Here is a 24,910-nt window from a genome sequence, read left to right as displayed (position 1 = left end):
TTTAAAAAACAAAAACCGTATGAGCATTTACATGAACCAGGTTCTATGCTGGAAATTTTTTCATGCATCTCCTATAATACTTAAGTTACCTAATTTCTCCGAGCCTCATTTTCTTCCTCTGTGAATGAGGGTTAAGCACAGTACCTAGCTGATGGAGTTAGTTGTCAGGATTAGAAGAGTCATGGAGTAAGCCCTTCATAATGTCAGGTGATACTGTTGTTCCAGAGAAGTCAGATAACTTCCCAATTCCTGGGGCCAGTAACAGTGCCCTGCAGAAGCTAACCAGCTTCCTCGGATGGCCAGCGATGGGGAGAGAGCAGCACAGGGGTGAGAACATACAGGAAACAGGTGGCCAGAGAGGCTGGCAGTAGGGCAGCAGTGGAGCCATGAAGCAGGCACCAGATTCAGGGTCTGGGGATGGCTGAAGGTGTCTGGAAGGAAGTTAGTTCCCAGCGGCTGGACAGTGTGTGCAGGTCCCCCGGCCTGAAGTGTTCTCAGCCCAACTCCAAGGAGGTAAGGGGGCCTGGAGCTCAGAGAGCCTGGCTTCTTGTGGGGGCACCAGAGGCAGTGCTAGCGGGAGGGAGCCAGCCCCCATGCAGCTCTGGTTAGGAGAGAAGACAGCACACACTGAAAAGTGGTCAGGCCTTAATCTCCATGAAAGATTATCTGTGAAAATCCAGTGGAGGCATCAGGACAGGACACACCACTTGCAGGACTGAGAAGCTCTGCAAGTATTTCCCCACCCTTCCCCGGTGTGGTAGTGCAAACACCAAGGGTGCAGGTGAGTGCGTCTCCCCTCACTGCCCTGTGTGCTGGCCTTTGCTTGGCTCAAGTCTCTCCTCTCTGTGAGGGCCTCCTGCCCACCCTCCCTCTGCAAGTCTGCCTCTCTTTGCCCTCTTGGTGTGTGCAGATAGTTGTGCACCTTCCTCTGCAGGTGTCTGTGTGTTTCTCTCACCCACCCCGTCTGGCTATGTGTGTGCACTCACCTGTGCCAACTCGCTTCTGAATTTCTCTGTTGTCTTGCTTTCCCAATGGGGATGTGTCCATCTCTCTCCCCTCTCCTGATGTGCGTGCATGCTCCCCCCTTCCCACTTCTGGGTACTTGTGTTTGCAAAATCCCTAGGGGTGCGTGTGTGTGTATCTTTCTCCCCTCTAGGTGTGTGTAAGTCCTTCTCTTCCTGTCCCTCTCCTGCTAAGGATGTGTATGTGGTGTCTCCCTCTATTCTGGGGGACTGTCTCTCCCACCCTCTAGATGTCTGTGTATGTGACTAGCTCCTTTGGGAATGAGTGTGCCTCTCTCTCTCCACCCTAGTGTGCCTGGTGTCAATGTGTCTCTCGCCCTAGCCCCCAGTGCACTGGTGTGAGTGTGCCTCTCTCTCCATCCTAGTGTGCCTGGTGTCAATGTGTCTCTCGCCCTAGCCCCCAGTGCACTGGTGTGAGTGTGCCTCTCCCCCTACCTTCCGGGCGTGTGCTTTTCCCTCCCCGTCCTGGAGTCTGTCTCTCTCTCCCACCTCTCACCTTCTCCCACCTTCCAGATGTGTACCACTCTCCCCGCAGCCCACCTGTGTCTCCCCCCCCCCCCCCCCAGGCAGGGGAGAGACAAGCAGAGTTGTCTGTGTGCCTTTCTTTCTCCTCTCTGGGTATGAGCTGGGTGTGCTTTTCTCTCTCCTCCCTCTGTATGTCTTTCTCCTGCTCTCTCCAGAAATAGAAACACTCATTCACACATACACACACATACGTACAGTCTCCTGACATACGTGTCTCCCAGCCCCTCTGTGCTTAGGTATGTGTGCCTGTGTTTCTCTCTGCAATTCTGGATCTCCCTTGGCCCTGGGTGCTCTGGTGTGCGTACATCCTGCCCCCTATACAACAGCTATTTGGGCCTGCCTTTCCTTGGGGTATGTGTATTATCTCCACAGCAGCCCTGAAAGGCTTGCTGTGGGTGAGGGGTGAACTGCCTGGTGATGCTCAGGGGGATCTGTCTACACATGATGGAAAGGGCTCAGGCCGTGAAGGGAGGAGGATATGGAGTAGGTGTGGGGGGGGGGGGCAGGATGAGAGAAGCCACCTCCCTACCTCCCAACCTTGCTGTCTTGAACTTCACAGTTACCAGGAGACTGGCTGCAACTCCTGAGGGCCCAATCCAAGTTTCTTCCTGTTGAGCTAGAATATGGGGCTCAGTGCTACCTGACATGCCTCTCCTGGGACACCCTCCTGGATGGCTAATCACACAGCCCCTAACTGCTGCTTCAGGCTTCTGCCAGCTTCTCTCTACCACAGGCGACCCTCCAGTCTGCCCCTGAGAACAGAGCATTCATGTATATGTATATGTATATGTACACACACACACACACACACACACACACACACACACACACACACACATATACACTGTGGGCCTGGTTCCAGAGAGAGAAAGAAGGGAGCAGACCAGGGCTCAGCCCAGTAAGAAAGATGAACATGCACAGGATGGAAACAGTGCCCCAGAGCCGTGACTGGAGATGTCTGTGCAAGCACAAAGGTGTCACCCCAACCCAGAGACAGGCAGGCTGGGGACACCTGGGACACACCACGGAGCCCCAAAGGAACAGGGGAGGGAGTGGTCAGTAAAGAGGTCACTAGTCACAGGGAGCTGCACTCTCAAGGTGCCACACCTGAGGGAGGGGATGACTTCACCCTTTAACCACAGGAAAGGGGTAGTCATGGAAGAGGAGGAAGCCTGAGGTGACAGCCAGCCTGCAAAGGGTGACCCCTGCTGTGCTAAAGAGTTCTACCACAGGGCTGGCTGTCCCCCAAAAGACACAAATGGTCCCGCAGGGCGGCTCTCTAGCTTCAGGCCCCACCCCGCTCCTCTGCCTGGGTTTGGAAGTACTTGCCCTAGGTTGTTCATAACTTGCTCCTTCTCATCATTTAGGCCTCGACACAAAGGTTACTTTATCAAAAGGGCTTCCCTGACCACTGTTCCTAAAGGCCCCTTCTTCCCAAGGCCCCCAAGACTCTTTGTCCTTGTATTTATTTCCTTCAAACCACCGGCCCAAGACGAGAGAATTCTGCTTACTGTTTGTCTCTATTGCTCACTGAGGGTGGCTTTGTGTCTGGCACTGAACCTGACCCCGGACAGGCACTGAGTAAGAGACTGGAGGAAAGGTGTCCTGTACACATGTGTGGAGGTGTTTGTATACATAGAACAACAGGCGTAGGGGTCCAGGAGAGGGGTAAGGACTGAGGCTTTTTGAGAACAAAGCTGCAAGCAAGGGAAAGAGACCACAGAAGAGATAGCAGTGCTCAGGAAAAGGGGACATTAAGAGAGGAGAGCTGGTGGACCGGGGAACTTGCAAGTCCTGGGGATGGCCAAGATGCTGGTCATTAGGGACAGGCGGAAGAACAGGGGCCACCGAAGGAGAGTGCCGAGGTGCTGGACAGCAGGAAAAGAGGGAGTTCCCAGAAGCGTGTCAAGCACTGCAGAAAGGCCGAGTAGAAATAAAGTGGAAAAGAGGCCACCACATTTGATGTGTGGGGGTTACTGATGGATGTTCTCTTCAAATAGAATATGGAGGACAGGCTGGGCTGAAAAGGAGAAGGCAACAGAGACTGGACGCAGACTCTTTTAGGGAGTTTAGCACGGATGGGAAGGAATATACTGGAGGAGGGGTGGGATGAAAGCAAAGGTCATCTATAATACTCCGTTTTTGACAGGGGAAGATTTAAACATACTTTGCAGGTTGAGAGGAAGAGATGGGTGCTACCAGGATGGGAGGGGTGAATGGGCTGGAGTAACCCAGTTGGCTCCAGCAACCCGAATAAATGCATGCCTCTCAAGGTCATGGGGCCCAGTCTCCCCAACCAGACCAACCCTCCCTGAGACTCAACCAAGTGCAAAGGGTTAGTGATGAGAGGACTGAACAAAGGGACTGAGAATGGAGACACAGCTAAAACAGTGGCTTTCCATCACTGAAGACCCTGCTTTGAATCTCAGTGTTCCTCTCTCAACAGCATGAAAACCTTTCAGTGCGGTAATCAAGATGCCATACATCCTGGCCCCAGTCTCCTTTTCTAGCCTCATCTACTATCATTCTGCTCACTCCTGACACCTCACTCTTCAGCTACAGAAGAGGACCCTGCATGTGCCACATGACAAGACCAGTCATTCTTCCCTTGTTCTTAGCTTTCCCTTCCCATTCCCTGCTCTAGGACCACCTTCCTCTGCGACTCAGATTCACCCGTTGGTATAAACTGCTCCTTCCTCTGTGTGTCCGCTTTGTGTCAGTCTCCACAATAGAACTACTAAACCTACAACACAGGTTCCAACAGAATGTAGAGAAGGCAGTGGAGTAGCCATGGTCCTGAAAGAATGGTAAGGCCATTAATAAAAGTACCTAAGTCTGAATTGCTAATTCTAGGGATATTGAGAGTTTAAGATGCCAATCGTCCATTGAGGTGGCTACGTCAAAGAGGTCCCTGTAAATGTACAGTAAGTCCTCATTTAATGTCGGTGACAGGTTCTGGGACTTTTAAGTGAAATGACATATAAGGAAATCAATTTTACCATATACTAATAGAAATAAACAAGAGTTAAAGTCCTATGGCAACTCATGAATGTTATAACAAAATGATGCTGAATGAAACGTTATTTGAGGACCTGCTGTATGCAGGTATTGAACTAGCTAGTGAGAATGGTCATCTGCATAGCAGAGAACCACCACTTCAAATCTGAATTATATTAACATTTCTGTAACTCTCCTCTCATATGCATGGGCTCAATTTATTCTTCGGATTTCTAAATCAACTTAATTATCCTAACTCATACTGCTCAAAAAGCCACAATGTCTTCTACAGCACAGAGTGCAAGCTCCTCACGTTGCAAACCAAGGTTGTTCCCAATCAGGCCTCAGCATACCTTTCTAGTCTTACCTTGATTGCTCCCTAACAAACCATCCTCTCCAGTCAGACTGGTCTTCTTAGTGGCCATGGAAAATAAGCACATTTCTGCCTCTGCTGCAACCATTCATTTCACCTGATTATCCTCACGTCTTTCTGCCTATTCCTAACACACGCATTGTTCAAAGTCCACCTCAAGTTCCGCCTCTCCTTCCCTTGAATACTTATAGTTTTTATTGTCTGGAATATTCACTTGGCATTGTAAAATACACGGTTTTGTGATTTCTTTCCTATATCAACCCATCATCCAAAAGGGCTAAAAAAAAAAAAAAAAAAAAAAAAAGACGAGGAAAAAGTAGAAAGCAAATATAAGTACTCCAAGTGGGGCAGAAAATTCTCCCTTTCTGGGTACAACTTGGAGTAAGAATAAACTTCAGAAAGATGGTTTGAGATGGAACTTAAAGACAATTAAGAAGTGGACAGGAATGTGAGAAGAGCATTGCAGGGAAATTGCAAAAAGTCAGAGGGATGACCACAGTCAAATGTGGAGTGTCTCTAAATCCCCTAAACTATGGAGATACGTACATGAGTAACAACATAGAGATTTCAAACATTATCTGGAATTCTGGAGTAACTGGGATGATATCATATACTGTATTAAATTCTTTCAATTCTCCTATGTGGTAAGATCATCAGTGCTATTTCTATCTTGAAAGCCTCCATAATGAAACAAACAATATTTTTGATTATCACAATACAGAATTAGTTTATTCAACTAAAACCATGCAAAAATTCAAAAAGAGATGCTTATTATCCTGAAATTAGATAGCGTTTTAAAAACAATTATTTTTCTTTTTTCCCCCATCACCATTTATCCCCTTGAAATCAGATACTTTTGATATAAATTTGTGTGAAAGCAAAAAATGATAAAATCACACCTATTTAAGATGACTAAATCTGTAAAACAAATGTTAGGCTTGTATCTTTAAAAATCTCCTTTTCCTGGCCGGTGTGGGTTGGTGGTTGCATGTCAACCTATGAACCAGGAGGTCACGGTTTGATTCTTTGTCAGGGCACATGCCCAGATTGCAGGCTTAATCCCCTGTGGGGGTGTGTGCAGGAGGAGCACAATCAATGGTTCTCGCTCATCTTTGATGTTTCTATCTCTCTCTCCCTCTCCCTTCCCCTCTGAAATCAATAAAAATATTTTTAAAAATATCTCCTTTAACTTAGTAAGTTTATAAAGTTTCTCCCAATTCCTATGTATGGCTGAAAAATAAGTAGACATGCAGCACTTTCTAACTTGAGTTACTCAGTGTCAACTTTATGACTGAAAATTTTATAACAAATTGATTTTAAAAATAAATATGTTGGCTACAATATAGATAAAATTTAGGTGTACACTAGCAAATTAATATATACTAACTAGCTTCTGTGGCCTGTGTATTTTAAGGACTTACAAAAAGTGAAAGAATTACAGTTTCTGAAATCATTACTCCTTGCATACATATTATGCCTCCACTTCCTATCTCACAAGTTGCTGTGAAAATTCAATAAGATAATATAGGTAAAAAAAGCAAAGACTGCTCTCAAGCCAAAGTATTTTATGGCTAACACTTAGTATTAATACTCAAAATATTTTGGGTGATATAATTTGAAAGTCATGTTGGCTAATGATTCGGGGAATAATTTAACCAATCAAGTTAAGTTTCTTTTTCTTTTAAATAGAAACAGTCTCATTTTTGTGCTTATTTTTGGTTTTGCTTTTATAGAGAGAACTTTTCATGAAAACTTGGCTAAGATAATCTTATAATATCTCTCATATTTTTAAAGGACCCAAACCTCCACTTTCTTATTTGATCAATGTCAAGCTATATTTAAAATACTAGTCCAATCCCACCTTATTTTAGTGAAGGGACAGATGAAACAGATAAAGGTATTTTACCTTTTAAAAGTCCCAAATTTCATTTGGGGCTGTTGAATATCGTACTTCTGAACTGTGTAACTTTAAAAAAAATCTAGATTTAGTACAGCATTAGCCACAGAGGCAGAGTTTTAACAAAATATCGTTTAAATTTATTATAATATGTATGCTTATTTTCCAGAAGGAGTTTGAACATAATCGCCTGATAAAAAGCAGAGAAATTAGTGCATTCAGTACTCAGGCACTGCCATACACAGGGTGGCAGCACTGAGAACAAAATGCGTGCAAACAGAACACTTGGACTGGCCAATGCAGGCATACAAGTGTGCCTGAAATCTAATTATGAAAACACTTCTTAGACACACGGGTATTTTGGTTTTAATTAAGAAATTCCTTTTAATTCTGGCAGAAGTATCATGCATTTTAGAAAAGCTCTTATGAGTCAGCCTCTGAAATGTGATCAATTGCACTTCTCTCAAAACCAATTGCTCTCTCTCTTCCTCTTCCTGCACTGACAGATAAAAGGTGAACTGAGCATAATTAAATTAAGCACTACATCAGATCCAATGTTTAAGTAGAGCAATTGGATATGTAGTATATATTTTAAAAGATAACCTGAGCTATGATTAAAAGTGCTTCAAGATAGGAATTTTTAAAAGAATAACATGATTTTGGGAACAGGAATGCTCTTAATAAAAAAGTAGTTAAAGTTTTATAACTATTTTAATTAAGTTAAAGTCTAAAAAGAACGGCTTTTAAGGAAAACATCTGTAAAACTACTTTAAACAAACTAAAATATCTCTAAGAGTATTAAATGCTTAATGATTGAAATGTTCAAATACAATAGATATTCAATTAATGTAGATAAAACAGTACTAACCCATTCACCACCATTTTTCTTTGAAAAATAACTATAATAATTGAGTGTATTATTTTTTGAAGTAATTTTGTCTATGTCAAAGGAAAGACGTTTAGGAACTCCTATAAACTGCTAGACTTTTATATGCATTCACTTCGTTTACAAATTTCTAGGCATACAAAGATAGATTCAGGTACAAAGACAACATTCAACTAAAATTCTCTACATTTCAGCAGTACATCAAGTTATCCAGTTAAATATTTAAAACTTCCATTCTATGCCTAATTAAAACTATTACTTGCTAGTTTACTTTCCTTTTGATTTGGGCAATAATTATGATAATATAGTTTACATGTAATATCTTTTAAAATGTGACTAATGCCAAGTTATTGTTAAGAAATATATCTTATATTTGTCTTTAAAGTAAACTAAAGCAAATTACATGAAAAGCTAAACCTGATGTAGGTACTTTACACAGGGCATGGATAAGTCAGCTATTTGTTTGCATGATAGCAGCACTGAGGATGCTCAAGTTTTATGAAGGAGAAAAGAAAAGCATAAAATATCACCAACTGCTGTCAGAGGTGTGCTCTAGACTCCCAGGCACTTTCCTTCTCTGAAACATTTTAAACGCTTCCAGATAAGAACTACTGGGGCTGCTTCCACCTCTCTCAGTCTAATTAACCTATCTATTTTATTGTATGCCTAATTCTATTTTAATGCTAAAATCCTATGCATCTGAATAGTGATTTTCAAATAAAATACTATTAGTATTAGAAGAGAGAACATAATTGAAATTGAAATTTTACCCAATTAAATTACCTCAGACAATAACAAATTAGAAAAACCCATGAAAAACATTTTCTCAGATTTCTTTAGAAAATAATTTTAGAAGTACAAGGAAAGCAAATTCATGTTTGAGATGTAGTTTATAATCTGATATGCTGGTCATATTAATATTTATTTTTAAGGTTATAATAGATCTTATCCAAATACGTAAAGTGACAACTTTCCTATAAACTGTAAGTTTAGAACAAATTTAGTTTTAAAGTAAAGGGACTAATTCCTCTTCTTTCGAATGGAACAGTTAGAGAAATTACATTTAGGAAATGCAAAAAGTAGATTAAGAAAGGGAATGTACACTTATATTAAAGAGTATTTTCATCTCATTGCCTAAAGTTGGTAAAAATAAAAGCTATTATAGCCTTGTACGGTATGATGAAAAGTGATGTGGGCTCTACATAATTCCAGCATTAAGACAATACAAGGAAATAAAATCAAGTTATTGAGAAAATCTAGCAGACTAAAATTCAAATGATGCTATTTTGAACATGCACATTTTAACTACCTTAAGCTTTCAGGTTCAAGTTCTTAAATTTCTCCCAATCAAGAACAACTGAACAAACTTTTTACAAATGTATCTTCAAGTGAACAAAATTGACTGAAACATTTTCTAATTTTGCCTTTTAGCCAAAGGGATTAAGTTCCTCATTCCCTAACTAATTTCTTGTTTAAGAAAATAGATCTCAAAAGTAAAGGCTCTGATGTTTAACTATTGATTAAAAAGATATAATTTTTAAAAAAGTCAAATGGCAGCCCTTCAGTTGTAGTATTTAACCTGAGAATATACCCATTCTCAGAAATGGAAAGAAAAAATATCATAAATAATCAAAATGCACATGTGCAATCCCAACATTGGTTTGAGATAATAATTCTAATATTTAATAATTGAGAGTCTAAAATGAATGTCTGACTCCCAAAGAATGAATTCAGACTGCAATGGCAAATCATTCACAATTTGTAGAGGATTCAGTCTCCCTTTAAAAAAACTGCCTCCTCTATCCTCAAAATATTTTCTAATATTAAAGGAAACTCCTACTCAACAATATAATGGCATAATAGGACTAGATTCCCTTTCAAAAAATCAATTGCTAATTAGTAAATGGGAAGGAAAATTTCTTTTATTGTCCAGATATACCTAAAAACATTCCAGAAATTAAGAACTTTATTGGTGAATTTTTTTATCTTTACCTTGTGAAAAGCTTTTTACATGTTAAATCTGAAAGAAATTATTTTAATTTGCCCTAAAAAAGTCCATAAATTATACTGCTTTTAGATTAAGATTTTAAAATTTATTTTATTAACTTAGCAAAAATTTTTAAGCTTTCTGATGAAGAATGAAGAAAACAATTTTCAACAGTTTCTAATATTTTTCAGAAAATTTCACTTATGTACACATGTAAAATAATTTTCAAAATCTTTTTAAAAATAGCAGAAAATGATTTTTCCTTATTTTAAAATTAATAATTCCAAATAATCATTATAAATTATTCTTAGAATTTAATTTAGTTTAATTCAAATGTAAGAAGATATAAAAGAAAAACTTTGGGGGAATCGATTTTTTAAAAGATTATCATAAAATGAGCAATTTGTATCAAAATACTATCTTACAGTTTCCCCAATTATCACTCGTATTTGGGAGGGGGTAAATTTATTATTTTTGCTTTTTAGTTAGTTATTCTTTATCCAAGTAAGTCAAATTTCAAATTTAACATGATTATTATTTGATTCTGAAATTCTCATCCACTTGGTTCTTTCCCATCAATTTTGGGCATTTTAGCTTACACTTAAGCTCTTATATACATTTTTATTACGTAAAAGTCTTACTCTTAAAAGGCATCAAAAAAGAATATTTTGCTGTCTCACAAGATCTTCACATTTCTAGGTTTTCTATGTTTTTAGAAATAGCTTTTACTAAAAAATGCAAGGAAACATTTCAAGCAAATTGCTTATCCTATTAACCCTAGGACATAATTGCCTAAGTTCACTCATTCTACTTACACACATATATTTCTTAGGTAGTCATCTCAAATTCCCAACATACACTGTGGTTAGTTTAATATCATGATCCTGCAGTAACTCTGTTTATAAGACATCCGGGGACTTTTAAATACTAGCAATTTTCATCACTTCACTTTTTAAAAATGAGATATTATTTCTGTTTTATAAAAATGTTTTTTTGTGTGTGTGTTTTCTTATAAGTATTAATAAAAGAGAGCAAAACCTGTGCACCTTAATAACAACAAACTCAAAATCAGATAACAGAAATATCAAAACCCCTTGGTAGTTCCACATCACCATAGCCTTGTCAATTCCACCCTGGAAAGAGGTGGCAGGGACAGGTGTACACATTGAGTAGAATGTAAACCTCTGGGCAGCAGGCCAAGCAATTCAAAAGTACAAATCAAATTAGATCTCTGCAGAAATTCTACTTGGGCTTTCATTCATATATATTTCTTATAACTTCAGATGTTAATAACTATACACCGATGCTTTTATAAAATCTGATCTAAAAATTTTCCATTTAATTTCACAAATTATATTTAAAAATTAAATTTGTTAATGAGTTATAAAAACTGTCCTATTATCAATGAAAAGTAGTAACACAGTAGATGTCAGGTTCAGGCATTTCAAAAAAATGAGGCAATGAAATAAATACAAAAAGTAAAAATTAGTTACCTACAAAGTGGTCTTACTGTAAAATGGAAAAGAATTCCCATGCATGAACTCTAAAATCATAGTTAACTTTACAGTTCATCAATCCAATGTACCCTGCCCTCACATTTAACTTATTTGTAAATACTTTCCCAAGACTACCTAAACACTTACTAATTGGTTAAATGTGCTGTCTACATTAATTTCTCTTAAAGTTAAAGAAATTAAAGGTCCACTTTTGAGTTTTTTTGCTATGTCTGATATATTTTCAATGTATTCGATGTTTCAGAAAAGGTGCTTGTCAGGTTCTTAGGACACTTGAAAATGGCTCAAGGGACAATATATAGCCCTTTTACCTTTAACATATTCACTATCTTGGAGTTTGTTGAATAGATTCAGCTGTTCTTTCCTTCTTTTGAAACTCTTCCCTTATTCAAATAACTTAACTAAAGGATCTAAGATATTATCAATATAAAGCGAAAAACATTTATTTCATACACATATGGAAATATCAAAAAGAACAAGTATTTCAGGCAGTGGAAGTAAAGTTATTCAGTAAAATTTCTTTTTTCTTTTTTCTTGAGTATGTATATGTGTAACAGGTAATTTTTCATATATCTTAATTTTCAAAGAACATTATTGTAAATAAAAAGATTAATAAATTCCTAGAAGGAACCAATATTTTGATTACACAGTTTGATAGGCAAATGATTATTGAAACAAAACTTCAAAGATAGTTATAGTTAAGTTTCAGTTATCTGGCTTTTCCAATCTCAAAGATAGGCACATTACATTTAATTTGCCAAATAACAATTTAATCCCGAGGAAGAAAATTTTCAGAATACCAAAACAAAATGTATATAATAACAACGAGGATTCTGTTAAAAATAAAGACCCCCCCCACCTTTGCATAATATTAAACCACAGGCATCCTTAAATTTTTAAACTATATTGATAAAAGAAAATTCACTTGTTTAGCTATGTCTGATTAAAATATTTTGGTTATAATTAATATACAGATATAGAAATTTATCAGTATTAGTTCACATTTATAAATCATTTTCCAAAGCAACTAAATTCCTTATAACAAACAGCAAAATTAGGCATATAAATTTCAAATAAGAATCTCAATCTATGAGGTTTTTCGAACTGATATACAGATTTTGAGCATATAATATCCTTAGATTGTTCCTGTAAATTGATATAATTTAATTGTAGCTTCAGAAAAAGGATGTTCAACAGATAGTATTTCTAAGGCATTAAAAAAGCTCAGTACAACCAATTCAAATTAGATATTGTGCTGTGCCCTGTCTAAAGACTCCCTAAGGAATTACAGATTTTATACTTGTACACTGAGAGTTCATATTCTAATTCAGACAAGTAACTAGTTATGTCAAACCAAACTTGAAGAAAGTTTTATATCTCCCTTTCTGAGAGAATCCCCCCCACCCCCCACAATACCAACACTTTTATTTAGGTTAACAATAACCATAACTTGAAGTGTCCAAACAACCTGATTAACTCAATACTCTAAAATAAGTGGAAGAAATACCCTTTTCCTTCACTTTTACAGAAATTGAATTTATCTAAAAGAGTCATTTATTTTAAAGACATAGCCTAATTCTGACTACTTATAGTCAATGTAACTGTCTTGAGTCAAAAGACAATAAAAATGTAAGATAAACTTCAAAGGTTTTATAAGTATTAATAGCATTCCAAAATCTCTGGATAGATGACTATTTTGGGGAGGAACAAAGTTTCTCTTCTGTATTGATAGCTTAATCACTTTCCAATCAGTTTGATTTAACAGCAGTTTGTGGGATTAATTTTTAATGACTTCTTATAAAGTTGTAACTGCTTCCAAAATCAGAAACCACAAGATGATGTACTCAAACACTACACCGATGTAATGCTGTTATGGAGGTATTTACAGAAAGGTGCAGATAAGAGCTCAGTTGTGAACACAAGTTAACATACAGTGGACTCCAAAATAGTAATTTGTTTGGATAGTATGGCAAGAAAAAATATTCTGAATAAGCAGCATAAAAATCTAGCTGTATTTTTAAATCTATTTTTATAAATCATAAAAACAAAGGAAAATAAGGTATTTATTCTAGAAACTCCATATACCTGTGGAAAAATGGAACACAAGTAATTTTTATTCAAGATTAACCTTAATCCCAAATAGCGTACAGCTAACAATTTACATATTTAGGATTTTGAAAGTATTGTAGAAATTGACACCATTAGAGGTGACATTAGTTTGTGCTCAGTAAACATTTTGTTAAATAACACAAGTAAATTAACTTAAGATGCAAACTGATAGGTCTCAGGATTTAAAAACCTTGTAATTTCAAAGGCACAGAATTACAGCACATGTATAGGATGGGCTTTAAAAATGGGTATACGTAAACTTTTCCATGGTGTTGGTGCTGTTGTTTTTTTCCCCCCCTTAAAGTGCTTACAGTGAGTGTTAAAGAATCTCCATCACTCTGTCTACAGTTTTCAACCAGAAGTCCTCCCTGTACCTTAAGCCAAACTGAATATTAGGTATTTTACAGCTTTTTACAAAATGGCTGTAAAATCACATTATGGGCATACACAGCTCTTTGATCTCACTGCACAGAATTCATAACTGTTCAATAATGCTATACCATTACACCACACACCTTAAACTATTTCCATTTTTCCACAATTCCTTCCAAAATCAGCTTCCAAAGCAAAGCAAAGGAACATGAAAAGTTCCTGGGTGGGGGTGGGGGGTGGGGGGTGGTGACACAAAAGAACAATTTGGAGACAAGCTAATCCCCACAATATCCATCTTCTGTTGAGCTTGTCTACCCCTCCTAGCCCTCCATCCCTCCTAAAGGTGGGCGCACTTGAGTCATGGAAAGAAGGCTCGTCCATCCCCACACACCCTCCCCAGCACCTCTGCTCCTGGTCCTCAGACAGGGACTCTGTGGAGGTGATGGAAACCATAGGAAAAGAGAAGCTGTCCCTTTAAAATGCCCTGCTCTGTCCCATATCCCACGTGGAACCAACATCAGCAGCACTTTCCCATTAACTTCCATGTGATGCAAGAGGCACCATGCCTTTATATACATAAAACCAGAAAACACCCAGCTTCACACTCTCTGCTGAGGATGAACAGGTGAAAGCAAACGTGTCAGGGAGGGAGAAGCCAGGCAACTCCCCACCCCCCTCCAAAAGGTGCTCCAGCCCCGCACTCCAGCCTCTCAATCACCTCTCTACCCCTCCTCTGGAGAGCTTAGTTTAAATAAAGGAGGGAGCCACGAACAAAACCTGAAGCAGAAAATGCGACGAAAATGCCATCTAAAGCCGGAAAGGTTTATTCTCCCAATCACACATATTAACTCTATTAAGAAAAAATGGCATCACTTTTTTTTCCCCCCACCAACCCCCCCCCCCAAAGAAAACAGCAAAGATCACGAAAAGAGAGTTATAAAATTGCAAATAGAGTGTTTATCTTATCTCAGATCAGCCCCCATTACCAATAAGTTTAGCAGTTTCTGCACTACCACCTCCCCCCCCTCCCTCCCCCTCCTTCTCTTGCATCGGATTTTCACGTTTTCTCATTGTCGGTTGAGTTATAAAAGGCTTTTGCCCTTCGAAAGTTTTAAAAAAATAAATAAATATTAACTCCTTGGTCCCTGCGAAGTCAAAATGGACTTCAGGGGAAAGGCGGTTCGTGCTTTTACCTTTAGCGAGAAAAGGGGGAGCATCCCGGACTTTTAGGGATTTTTTGCGATTTTTTAAAAATTTTTATTTGGTTATATGCCTGAGTTCTCCCTCCATTTTGGTTGTTTATGATACTGACAACAAGCTGTCCCTGCTCTGTGCAGATCTCCTGCTTTCATTTAGCACCCCCTCCCCCTACCCCCCCTCGCAGCCACCCAGCCGGGGCTCACACCTCCCCGAAGACCCCGCGGCCGGACCCCGGCTCGCCCACCTGAGGAAAGGGCAAAAACAAATTCATTTCGCCAAAAAAGAAAAACCTCTTTTGAAAAAAAGGGGCAAAGTTACCCCAAGTCACTCAAAGTGCCCCCCAAATATTGCCGACCGCGGGTTTCCGCCAGGCCCTTTGGGAAGCGACCTTCCCCCGGGATGTTTTGGTGGAAAATGCGGAGAGTTTACTCTTAAAACTGAATTTATATTAATTTTTCCCTTATTTTTCGGGTCTCTAATGTCTTCCGCTCTCGCTGCTGCCGCTGCCGCTGTCACAATATTCACAGCACCAGAGAGGAGGAGGAGGAGGAGGAGGAGGAAAACTTTTCAAACTTTCCAGACCCTGAATAAAGGTTTTTTTTTTCTTTTTTTTTTTTTTCCCACCGACCTCACCTTTGGGTCTCCAGCCGCATTGCCCCCTGCCCTGTCAGAAGCCACTTCGGGAGACCTCACACCCTCCATTAATTATTTTATTTTATTTTTTATTATTATTTTTCTCTCTGGGGTCCTGAGCAGGGGCTGAGAGTAGCACAAACTTTTCCTCCTCCGGCCGCCGCCGCTGTTCCTCTGCCCCCTCGGCTAGTCCCATAATTTAAATAACCCTGATATTTCTCCCGCTAAACGCCTCTCCGCCGCCCCGGACCCCGGGAGAACTCACCGCGGGGCTTTAACATCCTCCCTCCGGCCCGTCCGCCGCCTTTACACCGCCCGCGGAATTTCTAATAATTTTTTTCTCATATTTCGGGCTGGACGCGGCGGGCCTGGAAATTGTTTCCTTACGCCTCTTTCCAGCAGCCATTGTAGTGTATGCGCTGCCCCTGCAGCCCAACTTGCAGCTGCCGCCGCCGCCGCCGCCGCCGCCGACGTCGCGCCCACCGCCGCCTCCTCCGGCCTGCTCGGCCCCCGCCCCCGCCTCCCGCCGCCCCGCCTCTGGTCCCCGCCCGCCGCTGCGCCCGCCCCTCCCCGAGTGCGCTCCGCCCACTAGACGCCGCGCCGCCAGGAACGGGCCCGTCTATTGGCGGGTGGAGCCGCCGATCAAGCAGAAGTGTTAAGAGGCGGGCTGCGGGGCGGGGGGCGCGGAGGGGCGGGGAGGGCGGGGCGGCGCGCGAGGCCCCGCCCACTCCTCCCTCCTTGGCCCTCCTCCCGCCAGCTGGGGGCGGAGCGAGACCCGCCCGCCCCCGCCGCGCAGGGCCAGGATCGGCTGTCAGTCTGGCGGCGGCGCGCGCCGATTGGACCGGCGGCCGCCGGGGAGCGGGGGCAGCAGGTTAGGGTGCGCGCTACTTAAGGTCCAGCTGCGAGAGCTATTGACGTGTTTGGAGCTGGAGACTGTCGGGTCCCTGGCGGAGCGGCACCTCGAGGTGAGTGATCCCGCCACCCTCCTTCCGTGGCGCCTGCAGGGAAGGGGAATCGAGGGCTGCACCGGAGCCGCCACGGGGCCCCAACACACTTCCGAGCGAAGCTGCTTCCACCAGGCCTCGCCGCGGCGCGGGCCCCTTCCCCTCGCTTCTCCTCCCCGCGATGCGGGTCTCTTCGGGCCGGGGACGAGGAAGGTGACCCGTCCCCGGGCCATCCCAGCTGTTTCTCCAGCCTCCTTCCCAGCCTTTGAAGCGTGATCGCCTGCACCTACACCCAGTTTCCTGCGTTGTCCTCGCCCCCTGCCCCTCGGCACCGTCGAAGGTGGAAGCAAGGTGTGTTCACCTGTGCCCGCCGTCCACGGTTCGACGGACGGGCTGCATCGCGGAAGGCAGCGAGGTCTCGGGCTTGCATTTCTCCGGCTTCTCCATTCGATTGCCCGCCTCCCCCCGGTATGCCACCCTGACTTCCTGACCCTGTCTCTCTGCACCCAGCGGTGGGTGACGGGCTTGAGGTCCTCACAGGACATTTCCCAGCTCCCCGCGAGTTGCATCCGCGCGTTGTCAGAACCACAGAGCCTGCCTTGGCTCTGACCAGCCAGGGCCCTTCCCCCGTCCCTTTCAAAGCTACTTGGAGAGTGGGGAAGGAAATCAAATACTTTTGAAGGCAGGCCGCCCTTTAGGGGAGATTTTAGAGTTGTTCCTCAAATATGCTTGTGAGGCCCTTCCTTCTACTCTTTGGTTTTCTTTCTGGCAGGTAGAGCTGGGTAACTTCTGTCTGGTACCTGCAGACAGTAAGTAGACGACGCCTCTCCCTAGCGGAACATTTGATCTTCCTTTCAGACCGCTCCTCACTGTACATGGACATTTCTAGTTGACACGTGAGGGATTTATGCAAAGAAGGTGCCATTCGGAAGTCCAGACTTAGACGGACGTGTGTTTAGAATTACGAGAGGAAAGGAAAGGAAATAGGAATAAACTCATGCTGCAGACTTAATTCGGGTACCTGTGATGTCATCTAGGTGTTATTTCTAAAGAACCCCTAATGGTGATGACAAAATGGAGAGTAGGACGCTTTCACATAAGGCATGCAACCTGACTTTTGTCTGCGTCTGATCGTTGTTGAGATTATGTCCGAGGAATGTGAACAGCTAAGCAGAGGTCTGAGTTCTCGCACCATAGGATAGATGTCAACAGCAAGGCTGTGCCTTTAGTACCATCATTTCCTCTAGGAAGTCAAGCCTGGAAAAGAATTGTGTTCAGTAGACGAAGACACTTCTAGATATATTCGAACAACATCTTGAATATCCCTTTTGCCAAGATGTTTTTGTTAGCCAGTTATATTCATGTACTGTTCTATGAAAATCATTTTTTTAAAAAAAGGATTGCATCGTGGGTACGAATAGTTAAAGGACCCCAGAATGACTAAACTTTTTTCCATCCTTCTTTGCAAAGGTTGGTCTCTTTTAGCCTGGACAGCCTGATCATTCCATAATCGAAGAAACCGAACTAGGTGACTCTTGATTGAGAATACCTCCACTTTCAGGAGCTTGTGGGGTTTGATTATTTTTCCTGAATGTATTTTTTTTTTAACATGATATATTTTTTTGATGGTCCCATCTTGGGCAATGAAAGTAGAAACCATTTCATACAAAAAATTCTGACCTCTGTTTGGTTATACTGACTTAGTTTTTTATTCCGTGGCATTTTGTAGGTCATACTACATTATTTTCTGTCTTTTTCTAGAACAGGTATCAGGAATATAAATTAAGTCAGCTCTTTAAACTTAGTGCAGAGCATTTAAAAATATTTGTAGTCCAGCCTGTGTTGCTCAGTGGTTGATAACTGACCTACGAACCAGGAGGTTACTGTTCCATTCATGGTCGGGGCACATGCCTGGGTTGTGGGCTCCATCCCCAGTAGTGGACATGCAGGAGGCAGCCAATCAAGGATTCTGTCTCATCATTGATGTTCCTATCTCTCCATCTCCCGTCCTCTCTGAAATCAATAAAAATATATTTGGAAAAAAAATATTTGTAGGTGGTTCATCCATGGTATACAATATATTGAAACAAAATCACTTTGAAATATTGTTTTTATAATTTTTTCTTTTAGTTCCTATGACATGTCTTTGAAGATAATAGGCATACCAACTTCAGTTGAATTCATTTATAGAAAGCAATTGTCATGGGATATAGTTGACATGCCAATTATATGAGTATATGATTTGGCTGGGAATAACTAATTGGCTCTTAGGGATCTGTTATCACTTTTTCTTTTTTTTTTTTTTAATATATTTTATTGATTCTTCACAGAGAGGAAAGGAGAGAGATAGAGAGTCAGAAACATCAATGATCGAGAAACATTGATCAGCCGCCTCCTGCACATCCCCCACCGGGAATGTGCCCGCAACCCAGGTACATGCCCTTGACCGGAATCGAACCTGGGACCTTTCAGTCCGCAGGCCGACGCTCTATCCACTGAGCCAAACCGGTTTCGGCTGTTATCACTTTTAATCAATAAAGACTTCTGCAGGCTGTATCTGGAAGGCTTGAGTTGAAAGATTAATGAATGACAGTAGCATTCCCTGATTCATTCAACCCAGAAGTATCAATTAAATATAAGATAATGCTGGAAGACAGGTTTCAACTTTTTAAAAAAAAACTTTTTGAAATGTCACCTAAGCAATAACTTTGTTTTTTGGTATATTGGCACTGCAGTGCTGGCCACAGAATAGGCGTCCATGTTCTTTAGTTAACAAATGTTTTTGTTGAAGTTGGGTTATACTAAATTATTCCACATTTATTTTGTATGCTAATCCTTCATATAATAAAGAACGAATATGCTAATTAGACCGAACTGCAGAATGACCATCTGGATGACCTTCCGGATGAAGCCGGGTCTGCGAGGGCTGAGCCCCTTGCATGACGAATTTCATGCATCGGGCCTCTAGTCAATGTATAATAGGGAAGTAACTGTTAGAGTGCGTGCTGTATTCTTGGATTTTGTTAGTATAACTAATTGCTTAACCTTTAGAAATAAGAATAAACTAAAATTGAATGCTAGCTGAATTATCTTTCTTTTTGGACTTTATAATCAAATTTCAATAGATGTATTTAAATATCGCCTTTGTGCTGAGGCACCATGGCAATGCAAAGAAAAACATATCCAAGTCTTTTTTTTCAAAATACATAGGCTGTAGAAAGTTGCTCATTAGATAATCAATATGCCAGAAGTAATTTTCAAGCACTTACGGGGCTAATGAGATTTATTGATTTGTTTTATGTCATCCACTATATAACTCTTCCCCAACATTTCCTCCCTTCAGTAAGAAGACTGTTAGGATGCCAATGGTAGCACGAAGACTGAGAGATCCTGACATAAATCCTTGCTTGTTGGTAAGGTGGTTTGCTTTTAATTTTCATGAGTGTTAAGTTGGGAAAACAGGCTTCTTCTGATTTTGTGGGCATCTGTTTTCTTCAGTTCTTTTAAAAAAAATGTTTTTCTCTATTTGCTTTTTAATTTTAATGGGATTTTTTTAAATAAAGAACTTTTATATTTCCTACTCAGAAATCCAGTAAATATTCACTTCAATCTTTTTCTACTATGTCAATTATTGTTTTTTAATTAATTTAGTTATTTTTATTAAAGTATAATTGACATATATTAGTTTCAAGTGTACAACATAGTTATTCAACATTTATATACCTTATGATGTGATAACCACAATATGTCAAATATAACCATCTGTCACCATAAGTTATTATTGACTGTATTCCCTGTGCTATACATTACATCCCTGTCATTTATTTTATAACCGGAAGTTTGTACCTTCACCTTTTTCACCCACCCCCGAACCCCCCTCCTTTTGGCAACCATAAGTTTGTTCTCTGTATTTAGCAATCTGTTTCTGTTTTCTGCCATTTTTTAAAAGTTATTTCTGTACAAAAAAAATCTTCCTAACCAGTGTATCCTTATTTTACTAGAGCATTTTTAGATATGCATAACTTAGCTAACAAAGATTTATCTCCTTTAAGTTTTCCATATTTATATAATATGCAAGCATTTAATCATCACTATAATGTTAAACAGGCATATTTAACACTGAGGAAAATTTTTAGTCCAAACATGGAAAGTTGGCAAGTATGATATTTTAAAATTGTCACTGAAATTTATGTTTTAATAGCAATAATTTCATCATGTCCTTGAGACCACCTGGCTGAGAGAAAGGGGCTGATATAGAATTAGTCTATTAAACTCTAAAGGTTTTCACAAAGATATATGAACAAAATGCTTTGTTGAATAATAAGCTTTGTTGGCATTTATTTGATATGACTAGCAATACTTACTTCTGGTTTTGTCACCCTGGGATAATGTAATCATCAGACTAGTGCTATGAAAATGATATTCCCTAATCCTATATGGATTTTCCAAATATACACATGCATTAATTATTTGGCATAGAAATTTAGATTTGTTCTGTATATTATGTTTTCAGTTGATTTATTAAGTCTCTCTAGATAGGATATATTTCTTAGATCCATGAAGCAAATTAGCTACCCATTTAGTTAAAGCTTTCCTTTAGGTAGTGACCTCTCAGAATCATACCTTTTTCTTTGAAGTTTGTTATCCAATCTACTTCCAGTTCAGATAGCTTGAATTTCATTCCCAAATGGCAGCTACCCTCCTTTGAACTCATAGCCCTGTGTTGCTCACTTTAGTTTTGAAGTGATCTTAATGATATCTATTAAAATTGCTTACATGATAGTGTATTTACTTGCATAATGATAGCAAAAATACACGGAGATGAATGGTGTTAAGTTGCCTTGATGTAGACCAGTTATTAGTAATTTACTTAGGATCTCAAAACTAGCATTAACATCAAACATTCAAGTCAATGTCAGAACTGGAAAAAGCAGGAGAGCTGCCCTCTGAGTCAAGAGACGATTTTGCATCTAGCCGTGCTGCAGTGATTTTGAACACGTTGCACCTGCCACAGCTTCTCTGTTAAACGGTTACTGGGTTAAATGACCTCAGTTAGTGCTTTGGCTCAAATTCCCGTGATTAGATATTAAAAAAATTGACCCAGACTACAAAAAGGAAGATGTCTGCCCTGTGCAGAATGACTGCTTGGGATAGTTGGAAAAATAATTCAGTTTTTGTTCATTACAACACACAAAAATACACTATTTCATATTAGCTGCTTTGTGGAGGAAGCATCTTCAGAAGTTTTTTGGGTTTTTTTAGATCCTATTCCACCTCTTAAATGATGCCTGTCTTACATATTTAAGGAATCTGATGCTTCTACCAGATGTATGGATGAAAATAACTATGACAGGGAAATGTGTTCCAATTACTTCTTGAAGTACAAAAACTGCCGAAAGTTCTGGGTAAGTCTAGCGAGGTTAGATGAGGTGGTCTAACTCATCTCTTAGGCTTGAATCTGAAGCCTGAAATTAATCAGTACCCACAATCCTTCCTTTGGGATGGCTGCAGGGAAACTTCACCTTTCCACTTTGTCCTCACTGTGTTATTTTAGCTTAAATAATCCTTGAGAGTTCTTAGTTGCCTCATCCTACTCCAAGGTATAAGGATGCAGTTCTAATATAGGTGGGTCATCCTAGGTGTGTAAGTATCTGCAGCCCTAAAACAATAACCTTGTTATAATTTTATTTCTCTTGGAGATGAACAGAATGGATAATTTGTCTTGTCATAACACATATTAGGCTTCCATTTCTGCCTCCTGCTCTCCCACTGCCACCCAGGATAGTTTAAATGGTCCCATTTTTCTGGAGACATTGGTATGCAATTTCTGTTTCTCTGAGCACTAGGTCCAGCTGCTTCATTTCTCTCTGCTAAATTAACTGATGGTTTCATTGAAGGACTGTACTCTTGTGCTCCTGTAGTTAAACAGCATGTCCCCATCCCAGTCACCGTTAACATAGTCCTGTGGGAATAGTCACCTCTACTTAATTCTTAATAGTTTGAAACTTAATCTGAACTCTTACAATTAGTTTTTTGGGTTTTCTTTATAACATTTTTTTTTAATTTCCTTTTTGGGGAAGCAATAGCAAATTGCTGGAAAATAATTAGCAGTTAATACATGACTGAATTTGGTTTCTTCTTTTTTTCTTTTTTCCTATGTGCAGAATTCTGTCATGGTGCAGAGAAGACAGAATGGAGTGAAGCCACCTATGCCAACAGCAGCAGAAAGAAATGAAATCTTGGGAGCAATGGGAAAGATGCCCTATTGAATATTTGCATTAAAATGATTTAACTCCAAAGGAGATAAATATTTTTAATAAATGATGACTGTAATCTTTTAAGACCGTACAAACCTTACCCAGACAGATCTTATATTCCTTAAGGGGAGACAAACTTGAGTGAGCTATGTGTCCTTTGTGTTTGCTCTCAGTGCCATGATGATAGTGTGCCACTGTCGAGCTTGTGTGTCAGAGCTCACAGTACTTCCTGGAGTTACAGGGGTGTTAGGAAAGGCTACACGAGGAGCTGGGCTTTTCCTCTGGGTCTCGAAAGAAAAGTAAAGTATGAGAAAGTAAAGACTTACCGAGGAGGTAAAGACTTAATGGGGTGAAAAGAAGGCAGTATTTCATGTGAGCAACAACATGCTAGAAGGAAAGCTCGAGACAAATTCAGAGTTGTCTGTCCACTGTCCCACCTGAGTTTAAGCGGGTAGAGGCGTAATGGCAGAGGTGACTGTGAGTGGCCTCAGATCTGAGGCTCATTACTAAGATCTCTATCCTTACTTCACTCACTTATCTTGGTTTAAATTGGGTCAGTGCATTCGCTAGGCAGGAAGCAGGGCTGCAGGAAGGTTGCCTTAAGTAAATGGCATGCAAAAGAACTGGCTTGCTTGCTTTAAGAAAAGGTATGGTTAAAGGACTCTGAGACTAAAATCCATAAATATTGGACAACCTTCTGAAGGCATAGTATTCTTGAACTATGGTAGTGGGGGCGGAAACGTGATTCTCTTAGAAGTAGGATTTTTATTTTCAGGATGCAGTGGGCAGGGAAGGGTATGGGGTTCATCAGGTGAACACAACACTGGGATGAAACTAGAGCTCAACTTCACTTTATGATATGAAAACAATTCCTAAGCCTATTAGAGAAAGACAAGTATCACATGATCTCACTTATGTGTGGAATCTAATGAACAAAATAAACTGATGAACAAAATAGATCCAGAGACATGGAAGCATGCAACAGACTGATGAATCTCAGAGGGAAGCGGGGTGAGGGAGGGAGAGATTAACCAAAGAACTTACATGCATGTATGCATAACCCATGGACACAGATAATAGTGTGGTGAAAGCCTGGGAGGGTCAGGAGCTGGGTGGAGGTGGTCAATGGAGGACAAAAAAGGGACATCTGTAATACTTTCAACAACAAATATTTTTAAAAATATTCAGTATAGTGACGAGTGGATTGCATAGCAGCTCTCATACCCTCCACTTTTAAAAATCCAGTTTGCTTCATTTATAGAGTAGTTTTATAAAAGACATTTAATAATGGAAAATCAACAAAAACAGTTTGTGTCCCTTTTCTTCAGGTGGCCCATGATCATCAAAAACTATAATTTATGGCTGCTGACAACAAACTATCCATCTGATTGGTCTTTGTCCCAAATTCAGCTCGGCTGTTTTTAAGCCATAGAGGATCGTCACTGGTACATGTGATTCTATTTGAGTACAATGTGATTTCATTTTGAGTAAAGTTGTATTTGAAATTCTGGATTGTTTCAGAAATTCTTTGATTTGTATTGATGACTCTCAAAATGATGGATTAAAATAAGACCTGACAAGAAATTAATAAATACTTGAGTGAGAAGCATTTCAGTACTTTTAAGCCTGCTTGTTTAAGGATTTGGAATTTAATGTCACCTCTTTCAATGTACATACCAATATCAACACTCATCCTGTAGCTATTTGTCCTGGCATAACTCTTTTTAAAAATAGCAAATGCATTCAGATACAATTCATATGTAAGTCACCTACTTAAAGTGTATAATACAGTGGTTTTTAATATATTGACAATGTTGTGCAGCCTTCACCACAACGGTTTTAGAACACAGTTATCACCCCAGAAGGAAACCCTGTACCCATTAGCACACATTCTTCATTTCCCCCCTAACACCACATTTCTTCCCCAGAACATAGGCAACTACTTACCTACTTTCTTTCTCTGGACACTTATATATAAGTGGAATCATACAATATGTGGTCTTTTGTGACTGGCCTCTTTCACTTAGCCTCTTATCAAGGTTCATTCATGTTGCCTGCATCAGTACTTTATTCTTTTTTATTACTAAGTAACATTCCATTGCATGGATATACCACATTTTATTTATTGATTCATCAGTGGATGGATATTTGAGTTGTTTACACTGTTTGGCTAAATATGGGTCATGCCGTTTCC

General features: G+C 40.2%; 2 protein-coding genes across 9 annotated transcripts in view; one reads left to right on the top strand and one right to left on the bottom strand.

Moving 5' to 3' along the window:
- The window catches only part of PLAG1 (PLAG1 zinc finger), a 49,819-nt gene extending 33,824 nt beyond the window's left edge, over window positions 1-15,995 (bottom strand). For all 5 annotated transcript variants that reach the window (XR_009449705.1, XM_059673153.1, XM_059673155.1 and 2 more), the window contains exon 1: window positions 15,781-15,995. The gene's annotated coding sequence lies outside the window, so the exon portion shown is untranslated. The remainder of the gene's footprint in view (window positions 1-15,780) is intronic.
- A 256-nt stretch (window positions 15,996-16,251) lies between these two features.
- CHCHD7 (coiled-coil-helix-coiled-coil-helix domain containing 7) lies at window positions 16,252-24,226 on the top strand. Of its 4 annotated transcripts, none has more exons than XM_059673151.1 (5): window positions 16,252-16,480; window positions 16,698-16,927; window positions 19,803-19,872; window positions 21,722-21,864; window positions 22,624-24,226. In XM_059673151.1, exons 3-4 carry the CDS (start codon window positions 19,819-19,821, stop codon window positions 21,836-21,838), a joined length of 171 nt encoding a protein of 56 aa, XP_059529134.1. In that variant the 5' UTR covers window positions 16,252-16,480; window positions 16,698-16,927; window positions 19,803-19,818; the 3' UTR covers window positions 21,839-21,864; window positions 22,624-24,226. The 4 variants fall into 4 exon arrangements, with proteins under 4 accessions (XP_059529134.1, XP_059529132.1, XP_059529131.1 ...); XM_059673149.1 differs by having other exon boundaries at window positions 16,324-16,480; window positions 21,766-21,864; XM_059673148.1 differs by lacking the exon at window positions 16,698-16,927 and having other exon boundaries at window positions 16,344-16,480; window positions 21,766-21,864.
- The last annotated feature ends 684 nt before the right edge of the window (window positions 24,227-24,910 follow it).

This window comes from Myotis daubentonii, chromosome 17 (assembly GCF_963259705.1).
Source record: "Myotis daubentonii chromosome 17, mMyoDau2.1, whole genome shotgun sequence".
Taxonomy (NCBI): domain Eukaryota; kingdom Metazoa; phylum Chordata; class Mammalia; order Chiroptera; family Vespertilionidae; genus Myotis; species Myotis daubentonii.
Note: the sequence above shows the minus strand (reverse complement) of the source record. Positions and strands in the feature narration are given on the sequence as shown.

Excerpts from the sequence above, each read along its gene's own strand:
- CHCHD7 (XM_059673149.1), top strand. The coding sequence starts at position 19,819 with ATGCCAATGGTAGCACGAAGACTGAGAGATCCTGACATAAATCCTTGC. Across the intron at positions 19,873-21,765 it reads ACATAAATCCTTGCTTGTTG|GAATCTGATGCTTCTACCAG; the intron begins GTAAGGTGGTTT and ends TACATATTTAAG. Across the intron at positions 21,865-22,623 it reads AAAACTGCCGAAAGTTCTGG|AATTCTGTCATGGTGCAGAG; the intron begins GTAAGTCTAGCG and ends TCCTATGTGCAG.